The following is a 23852-nucleotide window of genomic DNA, read 5'->3' as shown; positions in this document are numbered from 1 at the left end:
TAATGTGCAAAACACACAAAAGGTACGTATTGCAACTTTATATTTGGAACAAAATCAGTTTGTATGGTATCAATGGCTTTGCTCTCGTAAACAAATTGTCACTTGGCAATTTTTATGAAAGAAATGATAGCACATTATAAGGATACAAAAAGCAACATTTTTTTTAGCCAATTCATAAATCTCAAACAAAAGGGTTCAATGATGGAGCACACTGAGGACTTCCAAAAATTGAACATAAGGGTAAAAGATGTATCCAAAGGAGCATAGGATTGATGTGTTCATATGGACTTTAAAGGATAATATCCAACATGAGGTTCACCTTTGGGAACCTGATTCATTGGAGAAGGCATTCAGTTTAGCAAGAAAAATGGAAAGCAAAATTATGGCAACCAGGAAGCCTACCACTCATAACTATAAAGATGGAAGTGTTGTTGCCCCTAGCCTTCCACAATTTACAAGGTTGACACCACAAAAATTGGAAGAAAAAAGAGAAAAAGGGCTTTGTTACAGTTGTGATAGCAAATACATTAAAGGTCATAAGTGTGCTGAAAAGAAATTATTCGACATGGATTGTGAAGAGGAAGAAGAAAAAGAACAAGAAATGTCAAAAGAATCTAAACATATCTTGTAATGCATTGGTTGGAATTACCACTACTCAAACTATCAAGATAGAAGGACATATCAAGAAAAAAAAGATAATAATGTTGATTGATTCGGGAAGTATCCATAATTTTATTCATTGTAAGATAGCAAAGGAATTGAATTGTTTTCTATATCCAGCACCAGAGTGTCAAGTGATGGTTACAAGTGGAGGAACCATAAATTGCTCGGGAAAGTGCCATAATATCAAGCTATCCATGGGAGAATATGTATTGAATAGCCTAATGTTTTCCATTCCAATGGGTGGTGTTGATGTTGTACTAGGAGTCTAATGGCTACAATTCTTGGGTACAATAGCTTTTAATTTTCAAGAACTTTTCATGAAATTTTGTGCGGAAGGAAAGGAAGTTGAATTAAGGGGTATTGCAAGGAAACCAGGAAAGATAATCAGCTCTAACGGTATGACAAAGCTTCTAAAGAAGGAACACCGAGGTGTAATTGCACAAGTATGTTCGCTAGAGGTTCCCACATCGAAATCATTTATTTCTCCAGATCTCCAAAAAGTCTTGGACAATCATTCGAAGGTATTTGAGACTCCCAAAGGTCTCCCACCTATTCTTGATCATGATCATGCTATTCATTTGATTCTAAGAAGTGTCCTCCAAACATCAGGCTGTACAGATATCCCTATGCCCAAAAGAGTGAAATTGAATGTAGAGGTTGGTATAATTCAACCTAGTCAAATTTCTTTCTCTGCTCCAGTAGTATTGGTGCACCAGAAGGATGGATCGTGGTGCATGTGTCCAGTTTATAGGGAGCTCAACAAGCCCACTATTACTCCAAATTTTTAAAGATTGTTTTTCGTGTAATGGAGGTTTTTTGGATTCTCTTAATAATATTTCTTTCACATTACTCCAAAATGTTTGGAGTTATATACTTTTCCTTAATGACTTGACCCCACATCCCATAACCTTGAATTATTCACCATTCATTCTATGCAACTAGTGCCTTGGAGAAAAGAAATATATTTTTTAACCATTAACCTCCTTGAACCTTTAGTATTGACAACATTTTTCCCAAGAAAACAAAATATTGTTGATCTCTAAGTTCTAAGAAGACCTTAGTTTTTAGCCTATAAAGTTTGTAGGCATTCTAGGGATAAATTGGAAGCCCTAGAATTAATATTTTGAAAAAAATGTCATAGGGTTTGAAAATTTCTAGTTGATATATATATTTATAAATATTTATATATTTGTACTTGTCATGAAAATATTTCAAATACATATAAGCAATAATGAGATTTTACAAAAAAAATATTTATGGCCTTTCTTATTTTCCCTGTAACATGTTTTATGTTCATTTCTCTTGAATTTCTCTTAATTTAGGGTCGACTTAGTTATCACTCTTGCTAGGCATATAGAAAGAACAACACTAAGTTATGAACTTAAGTCTTCAAAATATCAAGAGTCTTCTTTGACATGTGATATATATATATATATATATATATATATATATATATATATATATATATATATATATATATATATATATATATATCGGTATCGTTCGAGAGCGAGGGTTTCGATCTCTGCGATAGCAATGGTGCCTACTCGTGTCGGCCAAACCTCCGGAGATTCCATAAACAAGAAGCTTGAATCCGCATGATCTGCTTTGGTCATCTTCGATGCGCCAAGAGTAAGGTTACTATGTTATCTGCAGCAGACAGGGTTTATAAGGAAAACAGAGGTGCGAATTTGGCCAGATCTGTTGTATACGGGTCTCCCTCAGGCGGCGAAGACAGCTAGTAAACCCCTGATCGGCATAAACGGGTTGGATGAGCTTATGAAATGCTTACGGATCAGCCTTTTGACAGTCTACTCAAAGGACGTAGCTGCCTTCGAGATCATGCTTGGTGAGGGTGCTGTCTCTAGCAACAATGGAGCCCTCAAGATGAAAAATCGTCGATTCTACCAAAGGTACGAAGAAATATTTCAGTATTTTGTTTATCAGAACATTGATCTGTATTATTATGATGCAGATCTTGACATCCATTTGCCATTGAGCCCTGATTGGGCATCATATCCATCGCTCCACGGCATTGAGTACAGAACGAGTCTTGGGCTTTTAGATCTAGATCTTTTCACTGCAGAACAACCCTCTTTCTGGTCAGATCTGGAAGCCCACTCACTGAATAAGACGTGTCGATGTGAACAAAATGTGCAAAATAGAATCACAGACTTAGATCTGCCAAAAACAAGATCTGGAATCCTGGTAAGTGATCACAGATTCCAAGTTTTTGTAAAAAACCCAGAAGGAAAATCGAAAATAATTTGGGTAAAAGAGACAGATACTGTCAAGCAAATGTAGGAAATTATAATGCAACAGTTGGGTTACCCCATCAGGACACAAAACCTGATACAAGGGGGTAGAGTGTTACAAGACACAAAGTACCTTTGGGAATACAGAATTGCACCTTTGTCAACAATCATCCTCAACCTGAGGTTGAGACGGGGTGCAACCAACAATAAAACGAATCCAGACAAGGCGGGAGGAAGTGGTACTGGTTCAATCGAGAAAAAACCAGGGAAGATTTCCTTCAAAAACGTCCCACAAGGGAAAAAACAGAAGGAGCAGCACCAAACCAAACAGGATGGACGCAAGGCCATACATTGTGGAACCGCTGAACCACACCCCAGAATACAACATAGATACACCAGAAACAGATGAGCAATGCACCATATATGAAAGACAAGCAATAATATGCAGATTTAACTGCTTTTGGCCCAAACCAGCTGATCTTTTTCTTTGGATCTTCACGAACTGGACCACGCACTGCGAAATACATCTCTGCTCCAAGGGTTTTTTCATAGTGAAATTTCTATCAGCAATAGACAGAGACATAGTAATGCAGGAAGGACCTTGGTTCTGGGGATCCACTGGACTCTTCATCACACCATGGTTCCCAGATTTTGATGCAAACACAATGGTTGTCTCCAAGATGCCAGTTTGGGTGCGGCTACACAACCTCCCAATACATCTCTGGAATCAACAAGTACTCGCTGGAATTGGAAATACTATTGGGCGTTACATTAAAATGGACACCCAGCGAGTGGAGGAAAGAATATATACTTTTGCACGAATATGTGTGGAATTAGACCTTAGCAAAGGTCTGTCATACCAAATTCAGCTAAAGCATAGACAGAGCAACTGGAAACAGATACTAGATTATGAAAACACTGCATTCAGATGTCGAATCTGCAGACAAACAGGACACCTACAAAGCACGTGCCCAGCAGTCAAAAAAGACAACCGCAGAAAGAAGAAAATGGAAAAACAAGCAAAGGGATGGCAATTTCCACCACCTCCCCTGGATGACGAGGAGGAAGAAGAGATGGATTATGCCAACCCAAATGAGAACAATCAGATGAATAAAGAACCAGCTGCAGAAGATACAAATCCACAGGAAGATATAGACACAGCACTGGCAAGAAGATCAGAAATGGATATGGGCAGAAATAAACGCCAACACACATCAGACACATCAAATTCTGATAAAGATAATCCACAACCTGTGGCTGAAACTGCATTAGCACTCATAACTCCCACAGAGTCACAGGGGGTTTGGAGAAAGGTTGAGAAGAAAAAAGGGCGAAAAGTCTGACTTTTCCCCACCTGTACATAAATATTTTTGCTATTACATGTTTATTTCTTGAAATCCATACACCCTGCATGGTGTGAAAGGATCTATGCATCTTTTGGAGCACCTTTTTTGAAATCTGTTTACAGCATATGCCAAGGGGCATCTACAACATGTAATTTTTCAATCATAATGAAAGATTACGATTTTTCCAGGGGAAAAAAATCAAGAGCCTTCTTTAAGTTATAGTAGGTCCATAGACTATTTGAGTAAGTAGTTCAGAGCTCAGATTGCAGGAATGAAGCTTATATCATTGAATGAATTCAGAATGTTGCTTTTGTGTTCCTAGTTTTACTTTTGTAGGTAGACAATTTCTTCTCAAAATTAGGGTTAAGAACTTAAACAAGGATAGAATCCCCTAATGATGTTTGAGTACTGACCATAATCTCTACTTGTCTATGGATGTATATGACATGGACTTCATGGAAAAGTTTCATTTCTGACCTCTGACATGGATTTTGATACAACCTCATATATATATATATATATATATATATATATATATATATATATATAACATGTTAAGGAATTCAGCGTGGATTAGAGGTTTTATCTTTGCCAAAGAGGTCTTCCTCTAGAGATCAGTATCACCATTCTATTTTCTCCACTGAATAAAATGATTTTTTTCAGTGCCTACTAGACATCTCTTCATTGATTTTGTAAACAAGGACAACACCTTGTCTTTGGCCGATAAATTATGATCTATAAATTCATTAAGGCATAGTGTAATCAAGGTTCAGACCACATATTGGTCAAAAATCAGTTAATGTTCATTGTACCTTCCTAATCGAGTTAAAATGGCAGTTGGTATCTTCTTATAAAGATTTAAAAAGGGTAAAACAAGTGAGAGCTACTTATTCTCCTTTGGCTTAATCCATTTTTCGTGTTTGAGACTACACTACTTTAGTATGTATAACTTGCGTGCATACGCTTCTGTGTTAAGGCCAACCTGCATATGCGCTATTTTGAATTACCTAACCAGCGTGTATACGTGCCTTTGCTATGTTGAACCTACGTACAGATCTATAAAAGATAATCTTACCCTTTTCAGTTATTCAGACATCCGTAATACCTGGATCATCAGATTTATAGATCAAGTCATGCGCCAAATATAACAGATCAAAATCACACAAAGATACTTCTCTTCAAGCCTTAAGATCTTGACCCATCAATAGAACTTATCCTTCTCCTTGCGCTCAAGTTCCTCCTTGATTCAGATCCAGCTATGCACCATAACCCGATGACCAGTATTCTAGATCTTGCTCTTCATAAGATATTCAATCCTTGAGTGAATAACTTTGCCTAAAGATCTCGTTCCCCTTTTATAGTCTTAGGCCTTACTCAATACCATTGTCCAAAACCATAGAGAATAAATACCATGGACCCGGTGGGTTCAACACTTCGGACGAGATACCATGATCCAAAACCATAGGTCCAAATACTAAGGACTAAATACCATGGACTAAAAATGAGTTTTCCCACATGTACGCACTTTTCCTTGCATGAAAGTGCGTGCATACGTATACGCTCCTTTTGATCGGTGATCCCGCGTGTATACGTGACTTGGTTAAGAGGAACCTGCATATATCTCTTGTTTTTCTTCATTCTGAGAACCTGAACTGTGATCTGTCATTTGAGTGAGTTGCCATCAAGGACAACACTTGTGTCATAGCGCTAAACCTGTGTCATAATGCCAACAATCTCCCCCTTTGGACTTGATGGCAACCCCAAGTCACTCAAAGTCATTATCCCCCTTTTTCATCAAGGGCAAAGGGTTATGCTCCGCCTGAGTACATGCTGAAATATCTGCTCTGCGGTGTTGTCCATGCTCCCCCTGATTGTAGGCAAGGTCTGCAAAAAGATGTTCTACAAGAAAGAACATGAATCTATACATCATAAATGACCTTCCTATCACCAAAGACTCTAGACATACATCCATCTCCCAACCAAGTGGGGATATACCAAAAGTTTACACATGATAAAACAAGAACATTACATCATCCATCCCAGGCATAGTGGGGAAACCAACATAGGCCGTTACATGACCTTGATAATAAAAGAAATACATGACATAGAGACTAAATATCTAAGACAAGACTATGATAGTCATCAGTAATTAACATCAGCAGCATCTGTCAATCATCATTCAGACCAGCAACCATGATCTCCCTCTGCACCTGTTCCACCTGAACAAAAAACAGCTGTGAAATTGAACCAAGATCTTCTAAAATAATGCCAACAATGCATTATTAGAAGTATATGCTCCCCCTGAACCTGTGCCAAATGGTCTCTGTCAGACCCATATCAGACTCTTTTCATCCTAAGTCTGGCCCCATTGTTTTTCCTCAAACCACAATATACGCGAATGTATCCACAGAAACCGGCATATGTATGAAGATATGCTTCATGAAACTCGCGTACAGCCACTGTTCTCTGAAACAGATAATTTCAACAGTAAGATGATGTATCAAATAATCCCATCTTTTGTTTGAGGTATTCAAATGTCTCCCTAGGCAGTGGTTTGGTGAATATATCAGCAACTTGTTCCTTGGAGGGGACATACTCCAATTTGACCTTTTGTTCAAGCACTTGTTCCCGTAGAAAATGATATTTGATAGGTATGTGCTTGCTCTTCGAATGCATGACTGGATTCTTTGAAACACTGATTACACTTGTATTATCACAAAAAATGGAGATAGGTGGAGTCAAGTGATTTGAATGTCTTGCAATGTTTGCATCATCCAAAGGAGTTGTGTGCAGCAAGACGCAGCAGACACATATTCTACTTCAGTTGTAGATATTGCAATTGAACTTTGTTTCTTGCTGAACCAAGATACTAATCTGGAACCCATAAAGAATACACCACCACTAGTGCTTTTCCTGTCGTCCACGCTTCCTGCCCAATCTGCATCTGTATATGCATGAAGTGTGAGATCTGTGTCTCTAGGATACCATAAACCATAGTTTTGTGTTCCTTGAAGATATTTGAAAATCCACTTAACTACCTGAAGGTGTGCTTCCTTTGGATTTGCCTGGAATCTTCCAACTATTCCCACTGCATGCATGATGTCTAGTCGGGTACCTGTCAGATAGAGCAGATTTCCAATCATGGATCTGTAGGTTGGTTGATGCACTGCTGCTGATTCATCATTTGCACTGAGGCTGCATCCTGTTACCATAGGGGTACATACTAGTTTCGAATCCTCCATCCCATATTTTTTCAAGATATGCTTGAGGTACTTGGTTTGTGATAGAAAGATAACGTCTTTGTTTTGCTGGACTTGTAAACCAAGAAAATATATGAGCTCACCAAGTAAGGACATTTCGAATTCTTTCTGCATCACTAAAGCAAAGTTTTGACTCATGGTTTCTTCATTGCTACCAAAGATGATATCATCAACATACACAACAAGTATTAGCAGTTTATCATTGTCAATTTTTATATATAGATTGTTATCTATTGATCCTTTTGAAAAACCTTGTTGATGGAGATATTTGTCCAGACGAAAATACCAAGCCCTTGGAGCCTGTTTAAGGCCATAGAGAGCCTTTTTGAGTCTGCATACAAGTTTTGGATCATTCCCAAGGATGAATCCATCTGGTTGCTCAATGTACACTTCTTCTTCTAAGTCTCCATTTAGAAAAGCATATTTCACATCCATTTGATATACTTTGAACTCCTGAAAGCTAGAAAGAGCAAGGAACATTCTTATGGCATCAAATCTAGCAACTAGTGCAAAAGTTTCTTCAAAGTCTATACCTTCTTGTTGAGCATACCCTTTACAAACAAGTCTAGCCTTGTTTCTAATAACATCTCCATTCTCATTCAGCTTGTTTTTGAATATCCATTTTGTCCCTATGAGATTCTTATCATTTGGTCTAGGAACCAACTCCCAAGTGTTATTCTTTTCAATATGCTCAGGTTCTTCATTCATGGCCTTGACCCGGCATTCATCTTTGCATGCTTCACTTACATTTCGTGGTTCAGTGGAGGAGAGCAATGCTAGATAGCTTGAAGCTTTTGAAATAGTTCTTCTTGTTTGTACACCTACCTCTTTATGCCCCAAAATTTGAGTCTCTGGATGATTCTTCTGGACATACCTGGATGGATTCTTTTCTTCTACCCTTATTTGTTCTTCTAGTGCCTCATAGGTTTCTTCTTCATCATTAGTCTGATTTGATGTTGAAGGATAGTCCTCATCATCTTCGAAATCTTCGAATTTTACATGCCTTGGATTGTTTCCTGCTTCATCAACCACCACATCAATACTTTCAACAATTTTTCCAAGTTTTTTATTGTAACACTTATATCCTTTACTTCGGGAAGAGTAACCAAGGAGAATGCCTTCATCTGCTCTAGGTTCAAACTTGGCGAGGTTTTCATCATTCCTTTTGATGTAACAATTACTTCCAAAAATTTTGAAGTATTTTACCGTAGGAGTTTTACCATACCAAAGTTCATGAGGGTTTTGAGTGTTGTTCACCCGAACGTTTGTTTTGTTGAGAATAGTAATGGCAGCAAATTCAGCTTCACCCCAGAAGGTTGCGGGAGTTCTAGACTCATCAAGCATAGCACAAACCATTTGTTGAACAGTTCTGTTCATTCTTTCCACTACTCCATTTTGCTAAGGAGTACTTGCAGTAGAGAATTCCCTTCTTATTCCATGTTCTTCACAAAAATCGAAAAATTCATCCAAGGTAAATTCCCCTCCTCGATCAGACCTGAGGCATTTGATTTTGCGATCTGATTTGTTTTCAACCAAGGCTTTGAATGCTTTGAAATTTTTGAAAGCTTCGTCTTTATGCTTCAGAAGTCCTATCCAACACATCCTGGAAAAGTCGTCAATGAACAATATGAAGTATTCTTCTCCTCGAGGTGACTTTTTCCTAGATGGACCACATAAATCAGTATGGACAAGTTCAAGTGGCTTACTAGTTGATCCTTCCTTCTTAGGGAAATTAGTTCCGGTTTGCTTACTAAACTGACATGATTTGCATATTGTATTTTCTGGAATTCTGATGTCAGGGAGATCACGAACCGCCTGATATTTGCATGCTTTCCTTATCTGAGAGAAGCTTAGATGCTCCAATCTTCTGTGCCATAGCCAGTGTTCATCATTCTTGCTTAGATATCATTGTTTTTGTCCTCCCTTGAGTATGTATAAATTATTTGGAGTTCTTATACCTTTGATCACTATTTCTCCTGTATCAAGATCACGAACAATACATCCATTTGGTTGAAATATTACCTCATTTCCTTGATCACACATTTGACTGACACTCAATAGATTATGTTTTAGGCCGTCAACATACATAACATTTCCAGCTTTGACTTTTTCTTTCAAAATAACAGATCCTTTACCTTTTATGAGAGCAGGGGTGTCATTTCCAAATGAGACCTTCCTTTCTTTTTCTAAGGCACTATATGACTAAAGTTTTTCTTTATCACCTGTCATATGTTTCGAGCATCCACTATTGATGTACCATTGATTTTCCTGTCCTTCCACATATAAGGTTATACCACATCTTTCTAGTTACGGTTCTTTCTTTCTCCATGTTTTGGGACTCAATGAAGCTTGCTCCTTCTGAGTTGTTTGCCAAAACCTACTCCTGCATTCAAAATCTTCATGACCGAAGTTGTTACAAATAGAACATTCTATTTCATCTTCAAGAGCAGAAAAATTATTGTAGGTCATTTTCATGATCCCAGTCACACTCCTTTGATTTCGTGCTTCTCTAGTCATGATGGTCTTGTAGGCAACACATTGAACTACTTTGTGTCCAAAGTTATGACAAGAGAAACATTGGCCATTGAAGAAATTCCTGTGATTATCAAACCTATCGTCCAGGTGATTATAGTTTCCATAGACATCCATTCTTGAGGCAAATTGAGAATCATCCTTGAAGTAGATTGCCCCCGATTTATTTGGTGATCTCTGTTCATCCTTGAAGTAGATTGACCCTGATTTACCTGGTGATCTGCTTTATGCCTTTGTTGTTGATTGTCAACTTGTTCACTTCTCCTTGCTGCATCAAGATAACTTTTGGAGGCAGATGGCTTTTGTGCTTGAGATGCTTCTTCAGAATATCCAAGACCTGTCTTGATTAGATGATAACGCTGCACTTTGATCATCTCATCTAAAGTTTCAGGTCCTTTAGCAAATATAAGATTAAGAGTTTTTGTTTTTTCAATATCTTTTCTATGTCCCACAATTTCACATTCTAACTTTTCATTGTGTTTTTCCCTTTCAGCAAGTTGGAATGTCAAAGTATCTATGATCATACTCTTTTCTTCTAAATAGATTTTAAGTTTAGAAATTTCTTCATAGAGATCATCTTCATCTATAGCATCCAAGAAATCACCATCTTCAAAAGCCATCAAAAGTCTATAATCATTACATTGTTCATCTTCATCACTAAATGAAAATTCATCACTGTCTTCATGGGTATAATAGCTCTTCTTACTTACATTATGTTTTATGTTCCATCTAACTGGTTCCTTACCTTTGTCAAGCTTATCTTTATGAGGACACTTGGCTGCATAGTGATCGACTCTTCCACAAGCAAAGCATTTGAAAGGTAGCTTACCTCTGAATCTTCCAGAACCTCATTGAAGGTTCTTGACAAAGTTTGATTCTTCCTCTCCTTCTGACATATGTCCTAACTCATTGTAATCTCCTTTTCCTGAAGCTTTGAATGTGGCTTCTCTCTTGTCTGATGGTCCCCTTTTCTCATTTCGAAAGCAGTTAGGATTTCGTGCAGCTGTTACATGGTAATGCTCTGTAGACTCTGCTTTTCTTTTATGGTAGAAACTTTTGATTCAAACTTAGAAGATAAAGATTTTAGAACCTTTTCAACCAAAGTAACTTCTTTTATCTCTTCACCCAAGTTTTTCATACGATTAACAATCTTATCTATACGTAATAAATAATTAGCCACACTTTCATCATTGTGCACTTTGAGATTTTCCTATTGAATTCTGAGAGTTTGTAGTTTTGCACATTTTACCTGATCGTCTCCTTCATAGCTCAGAACGATCTTGTCCCATATTTCTTTTGCAGTTTTGAGCTGCATAACCTTGACAAATTCTGATTGAGATAAACTTCCTAATAGAGTATTGACAGCCTTTGCATTTGTTTCATATTGCTTCTTACTAGCCATATTTGTAGGAGTTGTTGATGGAAATGTGTATCCTGCTTCCACGATATCCCAAACTTCTATACCAAGAGATTGAAGATAGGTTGTGATTCTTACCTTCCAATAGACGAAGTTGCTCCCATCAAAGGTTGGTGGTCTGATCGATGCCTCTTTTTCGTAGTTGCTCATGATGATAGATCTTCCTTCAAGCGATCAAGCTTCTTCTGAAGGACTTGCTCTGATACCAATTGTTGAAAATAATACTGAGAAGGGGGGGGTGAATCAATATTATCAAATCAATTAATTTTCATTTCATAATCAAATTTGTATACGCAACTTCAGTTATGGGAAACTGCGTATATACGCAACTGTGTCTAAAGCAACCAGCGTATATCAGTAAACTTACAATTTATTAAATGTTGATCTTTAATTAGTGCATCAGAACTTCATTAACCTTAATAACAGTAAACAGGTGCAGTAAAACAGAACAGATCATCACACACATGAACACAATATATAAGGTGGAAACCCAATGTGGGTGAAAACCACCTGCTGCAATTCGTCTCTTTCTTCTTTTAATAAGAAACTTCTTTTTACAATATTTTTGTACTGGTGCAGTCTTATATCAGTACGCGGGCTTCTACTTGCAGAAGGCTACAACCTTCTCTCATTCTCGAGCTTCTCCTGGAAGGGAGCTACAACCCCCTTGGCTCTTGTACTAGCTGATGTACTAATATGTAGGTGCTGACCTACAGAAAGCTACAACCTTCTCTTTTCTTCCAGGGACCACGTTTCATAAATTTTCAAACTGGATCCATCAATAAAAAAACATCAAATACATCTGCATCAACCAATCTCCTTTGCTTCAATCAAAACTGAATCAAACAATTACTTCTCTGAATGTTGTAACCAGAATATATTAACAGTAACCAAAAACCAATCATGAACCCAGAACACTGCAGCAATAAACAAAAGTAGCTAAAACATGTTTCATGAGACGTACGCTACTTTAGTATGTATAACCTGTGTGCATATGCTTCTATGTTAAGGCCAACCTGCGTATATGCTATTTTGAATTACCTAACCAGGGTGTATACGTGCCTTTGCTATGTTGAACCTGCATACAGATCTATAAAATATAATCTTACCCTTTTCAATTATTCAGACATCAATAATACCCAGATCATCAGATTTATAGATCAAGTCATGCGCCAAATATAATAGATCAAAATCACACAAAGATACTTCTCTTCAAGCCTTAAGATCTTGACCCATCAATAGAATTTATCCTTCTCCTTGCACTCAGGTTCCTCCTTGATTCAGATCCAACTATGCACCATAACCCGATGACCAGTGTTCTAGATCTTGCTCTTCATAAGATATTCAATCCTTGAGTGAATACCTTTGCCTAAAGATCTCCTTCCCCTTTTATAGTCTTAGGCCTTACTCAATACCACGGTCCAAAACCATAGAGAATCAATACCATGGACCCAATACCTGGGTTCAACACTTCGGACGAGATACCATGGTCCAAAACCATAGGTCCAAATACCATGGACTAAAAATAAGTTTTCCCACATGTACGCGCTTTTCCTTGCATGAAAGTGCGTGCATACGTATACGCTCCTTTTGATCGGCGATCCCGCGTGTATACGCAACTTGGTTAAGAGGAACCTGTGTATATCTCTTTTTTCTTCATTCTGAGAGCCTGAACTGTGATCTGTCATTTGAGTGAGTTGCCATCAAGGACAACACCTGTGTCATAGCGCCAAACCTGTGTCATATGCCAACAGATGATATATGCCAATTTGGATGAATGTCGTTTTATAATTTTTACTAATACTCACATTTAAGCATTTTATTTTAAATGAAATATAAATAAAAAGTATTTTGTTCAAATTGAAGCTTTATGGAAACATTTTTTAGTGCCCAAGTAATACTTTTTCTAAGGCCTGCGTTATTTGAATAGAATTAGTGTACTTTGAACGTTAAAAATTAATAAAATAATAAAATGTTGCATTAATATATAAGCATGAAACATTAAAACAAGCTCTTTTCAATGTGAATAAAAAAAATATTACTTTGTAATTATAAAATGTCCAAATTTCTATATAATTATTATCAATTCATATTTCAATTTAAGCAAAATTATAATAATAATAAAATTCTAAAATAATGTTCATGGTCAATATCATAGTTATAAACATATACTTTGAATTGTGTATTTTAAATATTTTATAGGTTTTAGGTTATGAATTTGGGTTTGTTGATATTTATATGCATCTATAATAATGTATTTTCAACTCTAGACTTTTAAATATTTTCTATTGTTTTAAATATGTATTTTGAATTGTAGATTTTTCGAGATTATGTGTAATAGATGTGTTTTCAGTTTCAAACTTTTAAATATTTTGTATGGGATTTTATCATTTTAGAGGGGAATATGAGAATGCCTCTTCATCAAATCCATTGGGTCACAAGTTAACACTTGTAATCTTTCTCCATCTTAAGAAATTAGGTTACTTGGAGAGGGTCAATGAGGGTACATAATTTTCAAAACACTACCTCCAAATTTGAAACACTTTGGAGAACAATTGCTTTACTCTCCATCCCTGATATTTTGTTTTTTCAGTAGTAGGTTTGTAGATATGTTATGTTTTAGGTCATGAGATTTTCTAAATATTTTGCTTATGGTAAGAATGCTATGAAGATTGGGGTCGAAGGAGGGGGAGGGATTCTCATTAATCCTGAAGGAACCATAGAAGATAGATATGCTTTAGGGCTTGGAAGAAAGACATACAACGAAGCAGAAGCTAATGGGTTGTTTCTAAGTCTAACAGTGGCTCAAAAGAAGGGTCTTAAAAAAATATAGGTCTTAGGGGACTCCATGTTGATCCTTAGGCATATGAACTATACTTCATCAGAGAAAACATTATCCTAAATCAAATTATCAAGAGATCCCAAGGGTTGATCCCCTCCTTCGATTTAGTGTCTTTTTTTCATATTCTCAGAGGGAATAATCAAGAAGTTGATAAACAGGCAAATCAGGCCTACCAGTTGGGCGAAAAAAAGAAGTATTATGAATGAGGTCGAAGGAATGATTTGCATCCCCTAATTGCATTCATGAGCTTCAAGTTCTGGGTTGAGGAAGACATTCTTGGTCTAGCTAAGAAGTTAGCAAATATTAGCAATTGGGACTACGCAATTTGGTTTCTGAAGTTAGCCTATTGGTTTCCCTCCCCCCCCCCCACCCCTTCACCCTCCCTCTCTTTTTGACCCCCCTTCCCCTCCCTCCATTTTCCCTTTTTCCTATTTAACCCTCCCATCCCTATCCTCCATCATTCTCCCCCCTCTCTCCTTGGTATTCCCTTCTTTTGTTTCGTCCCTCCTCCCCTCCTTTCCGTCATGTTCCCCTCTCCCGACTCCATTCCCCTGCACCTTGGCCCCTGTCACATCACACCATGTGGGACCTAGCATGTCCTTAGGCCTTGTGGCATGGGCTTCCTCTACTTGTGGTTGCGATGTGTCTATGTTCGTCACCCTGGTACAACACTTGTGCCTGGTAGATTTCAAAGTGTGAGTATCCAACTCCCATGCCCTGGATCATGGTGCAAAGGTCGGCGCACCATCTCAGGTGATAGAAAGTTAATGGGGAATTCGGAGTAGCAATTAATTCTCATGCTCAGAAATGCTCTGGTCGCTCGTGGGAGGAAGGTTTGGATGAGAATGACAGACCAGGAGCAGAGATGGGAAATAATGGCAGACTGTTGGGAATTTATGGAAGTTCATCGTGATTACAGCTCTAGTAGTACCTCTCTATTGTACTACATCATCACACAATCCTGCATTTTCTACTTAAGGAATAACGGTATGTTCATCTTTTATTGTTTAAGGTTCTTTTCTGCTCAAGTGGCCTCTACGAAGGTCTGATGGCTAAAGCTGACATCTCTTAGTGTCAATTGTTGCGATTTCTGTTGTTCCTGAGTATTCGAGTGTTAATCTTCAGGGGGTTGGCCATCTGAGTGTGGCTGCTTGGGTGAGGTCTGATGGGTTGATTTATGTTAGTTTGCTTGACTTGGGGGGGTTCTAGAATAGAACCTTAGGGACAATTCTATTGTTGAAATCTAGAGGTTTTCTTGTCAGAGTGTGGCCGCTAGTATGCAGGTTGTGAGTGTAAGTGTTGATACTCTACTTGTTTGGGAGGGGGTTCTGGAACGAAACCTCAGGGACTCTTTAGATTTGGAGGACGGTGGGTTCCTGGAGCGGTGGGTCACGGGTATCCTTGAGTCAGGAGGCCACGATAGTGGGGTTTGTTATGGATAAGCTAGTTGGAGGTAGTATGAAGATGCATACAAGTGTGCAAAGCACAGAGGATAGCTCCCTGTGGGGCTCATGGGGCCGTTACAGGCCGAGGACAGGGGGGTCGTGGGTGTGAAACTCTATGGATGGAGATAGCAACAAGCAAACCCGCAAAAAATGTGTGCAGGATCACTTTGAGATAGGGGAACGGTTAGTTGTGTTGCAGCGTTGCATCCATCAACAACAACTAGAGAATTTGGCCATGCAGGAGAGGAAATTAGAGAAGAAGGAACGAATTCACCAATTGGAAGATCAGGTGGATGCGCTGCGGCAACAAATTGAGCAGTTGAAGCTCAAGGTGGAGGGGAGGAGCAAGAGTAACAAAGAAGACTTCACCGGGTTAGATCTAAACATAACCAATGAAGAATTTTCCATTAGCCTGGATATGAACAATCCAATGCCAATGGATGTTTAGTATGTACTCCCTCTCGTTTTACTTACTGTTTTTGAATGGCACACTTCAAATGTAAATATTTATTCCTGGAATATATAGTTATAGGATCTCTAGAATGAGGAATTTTTGTGAAAGCCACAGTGAAAACTCTTATAGAAGGAATGCAGAACAAATGTTGTATCAACAGCCCTTAGTAGGCTTGAAAATACCTTGTAATTTCCCGATTTTGTACGCGAACGGGCATGTTTTATATATTTAAAAAATCTACTCATTTTGGTTATAAAAAAAAAGAATGATATGAAGATATTGATATGTTCAAATATTACAATGTAAATTGGGTCTAACTTGAGTGGTTGTAAGAAAATTCTTGTCATTCCCACCCCTATTCAAATCTCACTTTATTACCCTTTTCAGTCAATGTTGAGATAGGTTTGATCCATTCATGAGTTGTTGACCTAGCCCTACACCCTAGAAGAATTTAGTCTTTACCCTTAGTTACCATCCTTGAAATGAAGGGAAGTGCACAATGGTAATGCCCAGTGATACGTTTTTTTCATTAACTCAAAGAATATTGTTTTATGAATTTATGTATTTTAATCGATTACATTCTTTAAAAAACACATATAATCTCTAGAATACGATTACATTTTCTAGAATGCATTGTGTTTGATACATTAGCAACTAAATTGAAAATATGAATACTTTTAAACAACAAAATAGATTATGGATTTTAGACATCTGTGGTTTATATCTTTTGACTTAGTTTCCGGAGAACCCACAGTAAAAACCATTTTCGTCAATGTTTCAAATCCCAACAGGGATCCATCATCAGGACTTCTTGAATGTTGATAGTAGAAGAGCTAAATGAGAGATTTAAATAGTTATGAGGTGAGTTGATTTAAGGATGAGAAGGTTCGTTGTTTAATAATATTTATTATTATCCTCATTTTTAAGTTTTTTATTGTAATTTTTGAATAATTTTGAATAATTATTGAAGAGTTAATTTATTAATTGAAAAATATTAAAAACTATTATTATTAAATCTAATTATTAATGGAATACTAATTAATCCTTAATCTTAATCAAATACTAACCCTTAATCTTAATCTGAATATAACTAAATCTTAATATGGATTAATAATGATAGTCTTAATAATTAATATTAATAATTAAAACTAGTAATCATTATTATAAATATTTACTACTAAATGTTGATTTTAATAATTAAAACTAGTAATCATTATTATAAATATTTACTACTAAATGTTGATTTTTATTTATAGTTTAATTAATTAATAGATCTTGTAAGTAAGTACTAGTTATTTTGTGAGTTAGCAGCCACCTTTCCCGTTCCTGGCCCATCCGTCGTTTTCAGGATGTCTTCTTCAGCTGGTATATTGGGAGATTCAATGGAAACGAAGGAGGTGGATTATACCGAGGACCCGCAACCTAAGCATGTCATTTTTGGGTGCCTAGTTTTCTCATCTTCGGAAGCTGGCCCTAGTACCCCATTGGATCCTCTTCTGCCAAATAGAATACCAGTGGTCGCCTTGCCGGAGCACTGTTTAGCTCCTCCTTACGCTGGGAATATCTCCCTGGGTTCCCCCGCTCTATACATTCCCCCTCTGTCCCCTAGAACCCTTCATATTATGTCTGCAATTTCGCCCTCGTTGCCCTCTTTTGACCCGAACCCGCCCATTACATCTTTCTTAGCTTCGACGTCTACAGGTCCTCATCCTTCGGTGGCCCCAAACCCTTCTGTTCCCCTCCATACTCCATCGGGTTGTTTCGAGACTCCGGCAGTCAAGGTTAGGCCTGCTAAATCCATCCCTCTGGATGGCTCCCCTAACCCTTTGGTGGCCCACCCATCTACACCTCGTTCAGGGATAAGAAAAACTAAGTGCGTGAAATTGACCTCAAAGGATATCTCGATCCACTTCGGTGAGACCTCCGTAATTGGGGAAGCAGCTATCACGGCTAGCACTATCCTGGTCGGACATGTTCGTGGAAGGGCGTATTCGGCTACTCGACTCACTCTTTGGGTCAAGGAAATCTAGGGGGGCATTCTCAAAGAATTACCTGAGGTTCAGGTTTTACCTAGAGGTTGGTTTTCTCTCCATTTTGCAAAAGGGAACTACATAGACTTGGTGCTCGCCAGATACTGGCACATTGAGATGACGCCAGTCCTATTAAAGAGATGGAGCCCTCTCTTTGACCTTGAGAGGGAACAAATTGTGGCCGGTCCACTATGGGTTCGCTTTCCAGGGCTCCCTCTACAGTACTGATGTGAGGAGGTTTTCATTTGCATAGGGAATGCCCTGGGGACATATCTTGACCATGATCGCACATTCGTGGAATTAAGGAACAGAACCCTTGCCCGTATTTTGATACACTTGGATACTCGCGAGGGCTTGGAGGAGAAGATTACCTTGCATTGGGGGAAATACACCAGGATACAGATTTTGGACTGCGAAGGGGTTCCATTTCGATGTCGACAATGCCACAAGGTGGGGCACATTTTCAAGGACTGCCCCCTCAAAAAGAAACCAGAGGATACCTCTATATCATCCGTTGCACCCTCCAGGACTATCTCGCCGGCTATCCAGCGTTCTCCTGCGCCAGATCCTACTCACTCGGTCAACATTTCTCAAAAGGAAGTCGGCGAGGCCCACAGAACTCTCTCGCCGTTGGTCACCAAATCTCGGGCAGCAGCAGAAGCCGCCATAACTTCGGGTACATCTCTCTCTGCTCCCTCCTCTTGTATTACTCTATGTTCCTCCTTGCATGTACCATCTGTATCTATTGCACATTGCACTTTGCCCACCTCACCTGTCATTGCACCATCTACCCCCTCTTTACATTCATTATCCTCGCCCTCCTCTTCACCATCTTCATCTAGGGGGTCAAAATCTCATCATTACAATCTTCATCCTCGTATACTAACTCGAGGATCCCCGATGCATTTTGCCGGATTGGGTCTTGCCATACCTGGTTCAGCCCCCTTGACTTCTCGGGGGAGAAAATCCGACCTATCAAAAGCTATCAGACGTGCTGGAGCTGAAGTTGCCTCTGGCCGCCAATCTACTCTTGACGGGGTTCTTAGAGCAGCGAACACCCCTGGTAGCTTTCCCCCATGAAATGTCTTTCTTTTAACTGCAGGGGTATGGCTAGTGCCTCTAAGAAACTAGCCCTGCGTAGACTATTTGAGTTGGAACCGGTCGACATTATACTTCTACAAGAAACCCTAGGCCCGGCTAATCTCATCACCGATTCTTTAACCTCTATCTCTCCGAGATGGATTTTTTCGACCATGGATTCTACTGGGAGTTCTGATGGCTTTGCGATTAGATATAACCCCAAAACCCTCAATGTTCAAGCTTCTTGGGGTGGTCAGGGATTTATGGGAATTGATCTTTTTCCGGCAGATCTGGGGACCAGCGTTAGGGTTATCAACATCTATGGTCCATGTCAACAAAGGGAACACTTTTGGCAGCACCTACTTGGTCTCTCCATTTTCTCTGCTAATCATATCATTATTGGGGGCGATCTCAATTTCTCCCTAGGCTATGGTGAATCCTGGGGGTCCATGGCCCAGGTGAACTCGATCACGGGCTACATGACTGATCTTCTTGAGAGATATAATATGATCGATGTCCCTATGAACAAACCTCTCCCCACATGGAGGAATAGAAGGGTGGGTGAGGCTGCCCTTGCCCGTAGACTAGACAGATTCATCATGAAAGGGTCCCTTATACAGTAGCTGCATCACTACAAACAATGGGTAGGAGCTGGAGGCATTTCGAATCACTCCCTTGTATATTTGGAGATTCTAGGACCTCACCATAAGCCAAAAGCCCCTTTCAAGTTTAATCATGTCTAGCTACAAGACCCATCTTATATTCGCTCGGTCACGAATTTTTGGGCTGCAAATCTGATTGATTGATCAGACTCCTTGGCAAAAGGCTTCTACTCCAACATATCCCAACTCAAGCACATCTCCATCAATTGGGCCAGAGAAAAACATCAGAGGGAGAATTCGAATCTTTTGCACATAGAATCAGAACTCTGCTCCATACTTGATGAGTGAGGCTTGGGGTTCATCACTGCTGAACATAAATCTCACCTGGTGGAGCTTGAGAACCAGAAGTCTCAGATTCTAAAAGACACAGAGGAATCTATTCGTCTTCGAAGCAGAGCTATATGGTTAAAAGCAGGGGATGACAACACTCGGTTTTTCCATAACTACGCTAAAGGAAGAAAGGTCACAAACACCATATGGAACATTCTGACACCAGATGGAGAGGTGGCCGATACATTTAACAAGCTCTCCCACCTAGGCTCTACCCATTTCAGGAACCTCTACAAAAATCCTTCGGGTTCGAATATTGCTGACATTATCAATGTTGCTGGACACTTCCCCAGATTTGTAAATGAGGATGAAGCTAAGGCACTTTTTGACCCTATGACACCTGGGGAGCTCGAGGGCACTTTAAAATGGTTCAAAAAGGATAAGAGTCCGGGTCCGGATGGTTGGACCATCGAATTCTACCTTGCTTTCTATGAGCTTCTTAGCCAAGACCTGTTGAGGGTAGTGGAGGAATGCAGAATATCTGGGTCTTTATATAATGCCATCAACTCGACCTTTATCGCCCTCATTCCTAAATCTGACTCCCCATCCTCTTTCAATGATTACAGACCCATTTCTCTGTGCAATTGTCTTTATAAGATCATCTCCAAAATCATTGCAAATCGCCTCCACCCTATCCTGTCCCGTCACATTGCCCCTCAACAATTTGCCTTTCTTGAACATCATCAGATTCATGAAGCTATTGGCTCAAGTCAGGAAGCCATGCATTCCATCTGGACCAGACACTTAAAGGCCATCACCCTTAAGATCGATTTGGCAAAGGCATTTGATTGGGTCAGTTGGCTATACATTAAGATGCTCCTTATCCATCTGGGCTTCCCCCACAATTTCATTACCTGGATCATGGCCTGTATCACCACCCCTACTTTCAGTGTACTCATCAATGGGTCTGCATCTCATTTTTCCCACTCTGAAAGAGGTCTCAGATAGGGTTGCCCCCTATCTCCTCTCCTATTTTTGATTGTCATGGATGGTCTCAGTCGATTGATTGCATCATCTAAGAGAGATGGTGATCTTTGTGGTCTCAAGATATCTGATGACTATTTTCTCACCCATCTACTGTTCGTGGATGATGTCATTATTTTTCTTGATGGTAGTATCAGGGATTCCCGCTCCTTCTCCAAGATCCTCTCCCTTTTCTCATCTTCCACTGGGATGCTAGCAAACCACTCAAAATCTACTATCACCTTCACTTGAACCTCCATCCATGAGTCTCAATTCGCTCATCGTCTGTTCCCATACTGTATCAATCCACTAGATCGGGGTCTAAAATACCTAGGGTTCTGGATAAAGCCAGTCAACCAGAAAATAGCTGATTGGATTTGGCTCGTCACAAAATTGGAGAAAAGACTCAACTTATGGAGTCACCGATATTTGTCCAGAGCCAGTAGACTTGTATTGGTTAAATCTGTACTTGAGGCTACGCCTGTCTATTGGATGGCTCTCGCTTGGATTCCTAGAAGCATCTTGGCCAGGCTACACCAAATCTATAACAGATATCTTTGGAATGGGAATCAGGACAAGTGAATATTTGCATGGGTGGGCTGGAACAAGATTGCGCTGCCCAAAAAATGGGGAGGCTGGGGCCTAAAAGACCTTCCCTTATTTGCACAAGCTCTAGCTGCAAAAATGGGGTGGACATTGCTCACGGGACAAAATCTTTGGACTAGCATCTCATATCACAAATACATTTGGCCTCTGAGTATCATGGAATGGATACGGCTTCCTAATTGGCCCAAAGCTGGCATTTCATCTGTCTGGAAGGCACTTCTACATTCACTACCTCTCATTAGGGACAATCTGGTTTGGAGAATAAACAATGGTTCATTGGCTCGCATTGGTTTAGACCCCTGGAATGGAAGCAGTGGTAGACATCTTTTATCCAGGAACCTCATACAGTATTTACACTCTCATGAGATTAAGGTCCTGGCTAACATTGCGGATCCTCATAATTCTACCATTTTTGCACAAAGTTGGAAATCCGCACAACAGATTAATCTACCACAATGCTAGCACCAAGAATGGAATGATTATATTACTGCTCTTACTGAATCGCACATAAGGATCAAAGAGGGTCCGAATGAACTCATTTTGCATCAATCTGACAGTGGTCTTTACACTCCAAAGTCGGGTTATCTAGTGTTGATTTCACACAAAGTTCCGAATTTGATTACTTTCTCGTGGAAGGCTATTTGGAAACTCACAGCGCCTCCTCGGGTCAAACTATTTTTTTGGTGCATATTAAAAGAAAAAGTCCCTACTGGTGAAAATCTCATGCACTGAGCTATCCACGGGCCTACCTGGTGTACACTGTGTAAAAATGTAGCAGAATCGACTACACACCTTTTTCTAAAATGCACTGCCCTGATGGACGTGTGGCATTATATTTCCACTTCTATTCGCTTCACGGGATCATGGGAAGGTGATGACATAAACAGAGCTTGGGAAAGTTGGTATCACCGGCATAAAGGATCAAAATTACAGAGCCTCCCATTAATCATCAGTTGGTATCTCTGGTTAGCACAGAACCGGAACATATTTGACAGCAAATCAGTGAGTTGGCCACATACCACAGCTCTTATTATATCGGCTTATAACGAGATGCCTGAGCCTCCCCAATCTCGAACTCGCAGGCCTCACGACCCTCCGCATATCGATAAAAATACCCCTTGGGCATTTTTTGATGGTGCAGCCCAACAGCAGGGATGCGGAGGTGGATTCATCCTATACATTAGTGAACAACATTACTACAAAGTCCGGATGGGTTTGGGGGTTGGCTCAAACAATTTTGCTGAACTCATCACTCTTCGTCATCTCATGCATTTTTCATTGGGACATAACTGCATGAGCATTAATATATATGGAGATTCGAAGATCATTATAGACTGGTTCAATAATATTATTGCTTGTCACACTCACACACTCAGTAATATTTTGGATGAAATAAATATTTTTAAGGTTCATTTTAATGATATCACTTGCAATCATATCTACAGGGAACATAACAGCAGTGCTGATGAGCTATCCAAGGCGGCCACGACACTTCCCCGAGGAGAGTGGTTGATCCAGGAACAGCGTGGGTCAAATGCATACCAATACTACCATCGACCATACATAGACCCACATTACCACAAGGCTGATAGCCCATGAACTGAATATCTGATATTTTTGAAACTATTGTACAGGTTTTGTTTATATTTGGATAGAAATATATACATGGCCCTGCGTGGCAAATATGTAGATAAAATAGAAGGACTGAATGAACATCCTGCATCATGTTTCTGGGATTTATGTTGATATTTTTTTATCTTTCTACCGAGCCCTCAGAGGCTATTAGACACATAGCATATGCAGCGTGCATCTACAATATGTAATTTTTCAAGTTTAATGAAAAATTATGATTTTTCCAGTGGAAAAAAGTACTAGTTATTTTGTAAATAATAATCGTTCAATAATAATAATAATAATAATAATTGTTATTATTATAAAAAATTATTTTTGATAATCATTATAATAAT

The 23852-nt window shown here is 39.2% G+C and overlaps 1 protein-coding gene across 1 annotated transcript in view; it reads left to right on the top strand.

The window, feature by feature from the left end:
- Window positions 1-23354, top strand: part of LOC149261278 (actin-related protein 7-like) — a 318254-nt gene extending 294900 nt beyond the window's left edge. Inside the window, exon 7 of the mRNA XM_089421958.1 lies at window positions 23331-23354. Within this exon, the coding sequence (XP_089278084.1) occupies window positions 23331-23339 (9 nt within the window). The 3' untranslated portion in view covers window positions 23340-23354. The remainder of the gene's footprint in view (window positions 1-23330) is intronic.
- The last annotated feature ends 498 nt before the right edge of the window (window positions 23355-23852 follow it).

This window comes from Pinus tabuliformis, chromosome 6 (genome assembly GCF_031772625.1).
Source record: "Pinus tabuliformis cultivar Carrire ecotype Pingquan chromosome 6, CPIR1, whole genome shotgun sequence".
Classification (NCBI taxonomy): Eukaryota; Viridiplantae; Streptophyta; class Pinopsida; order Pinales; family Pinaceae; genus Pinus; species Pinus tabuliformis.
This window is presented reverse-complemented; position numbering and strand designations above follow the sequence as displayed.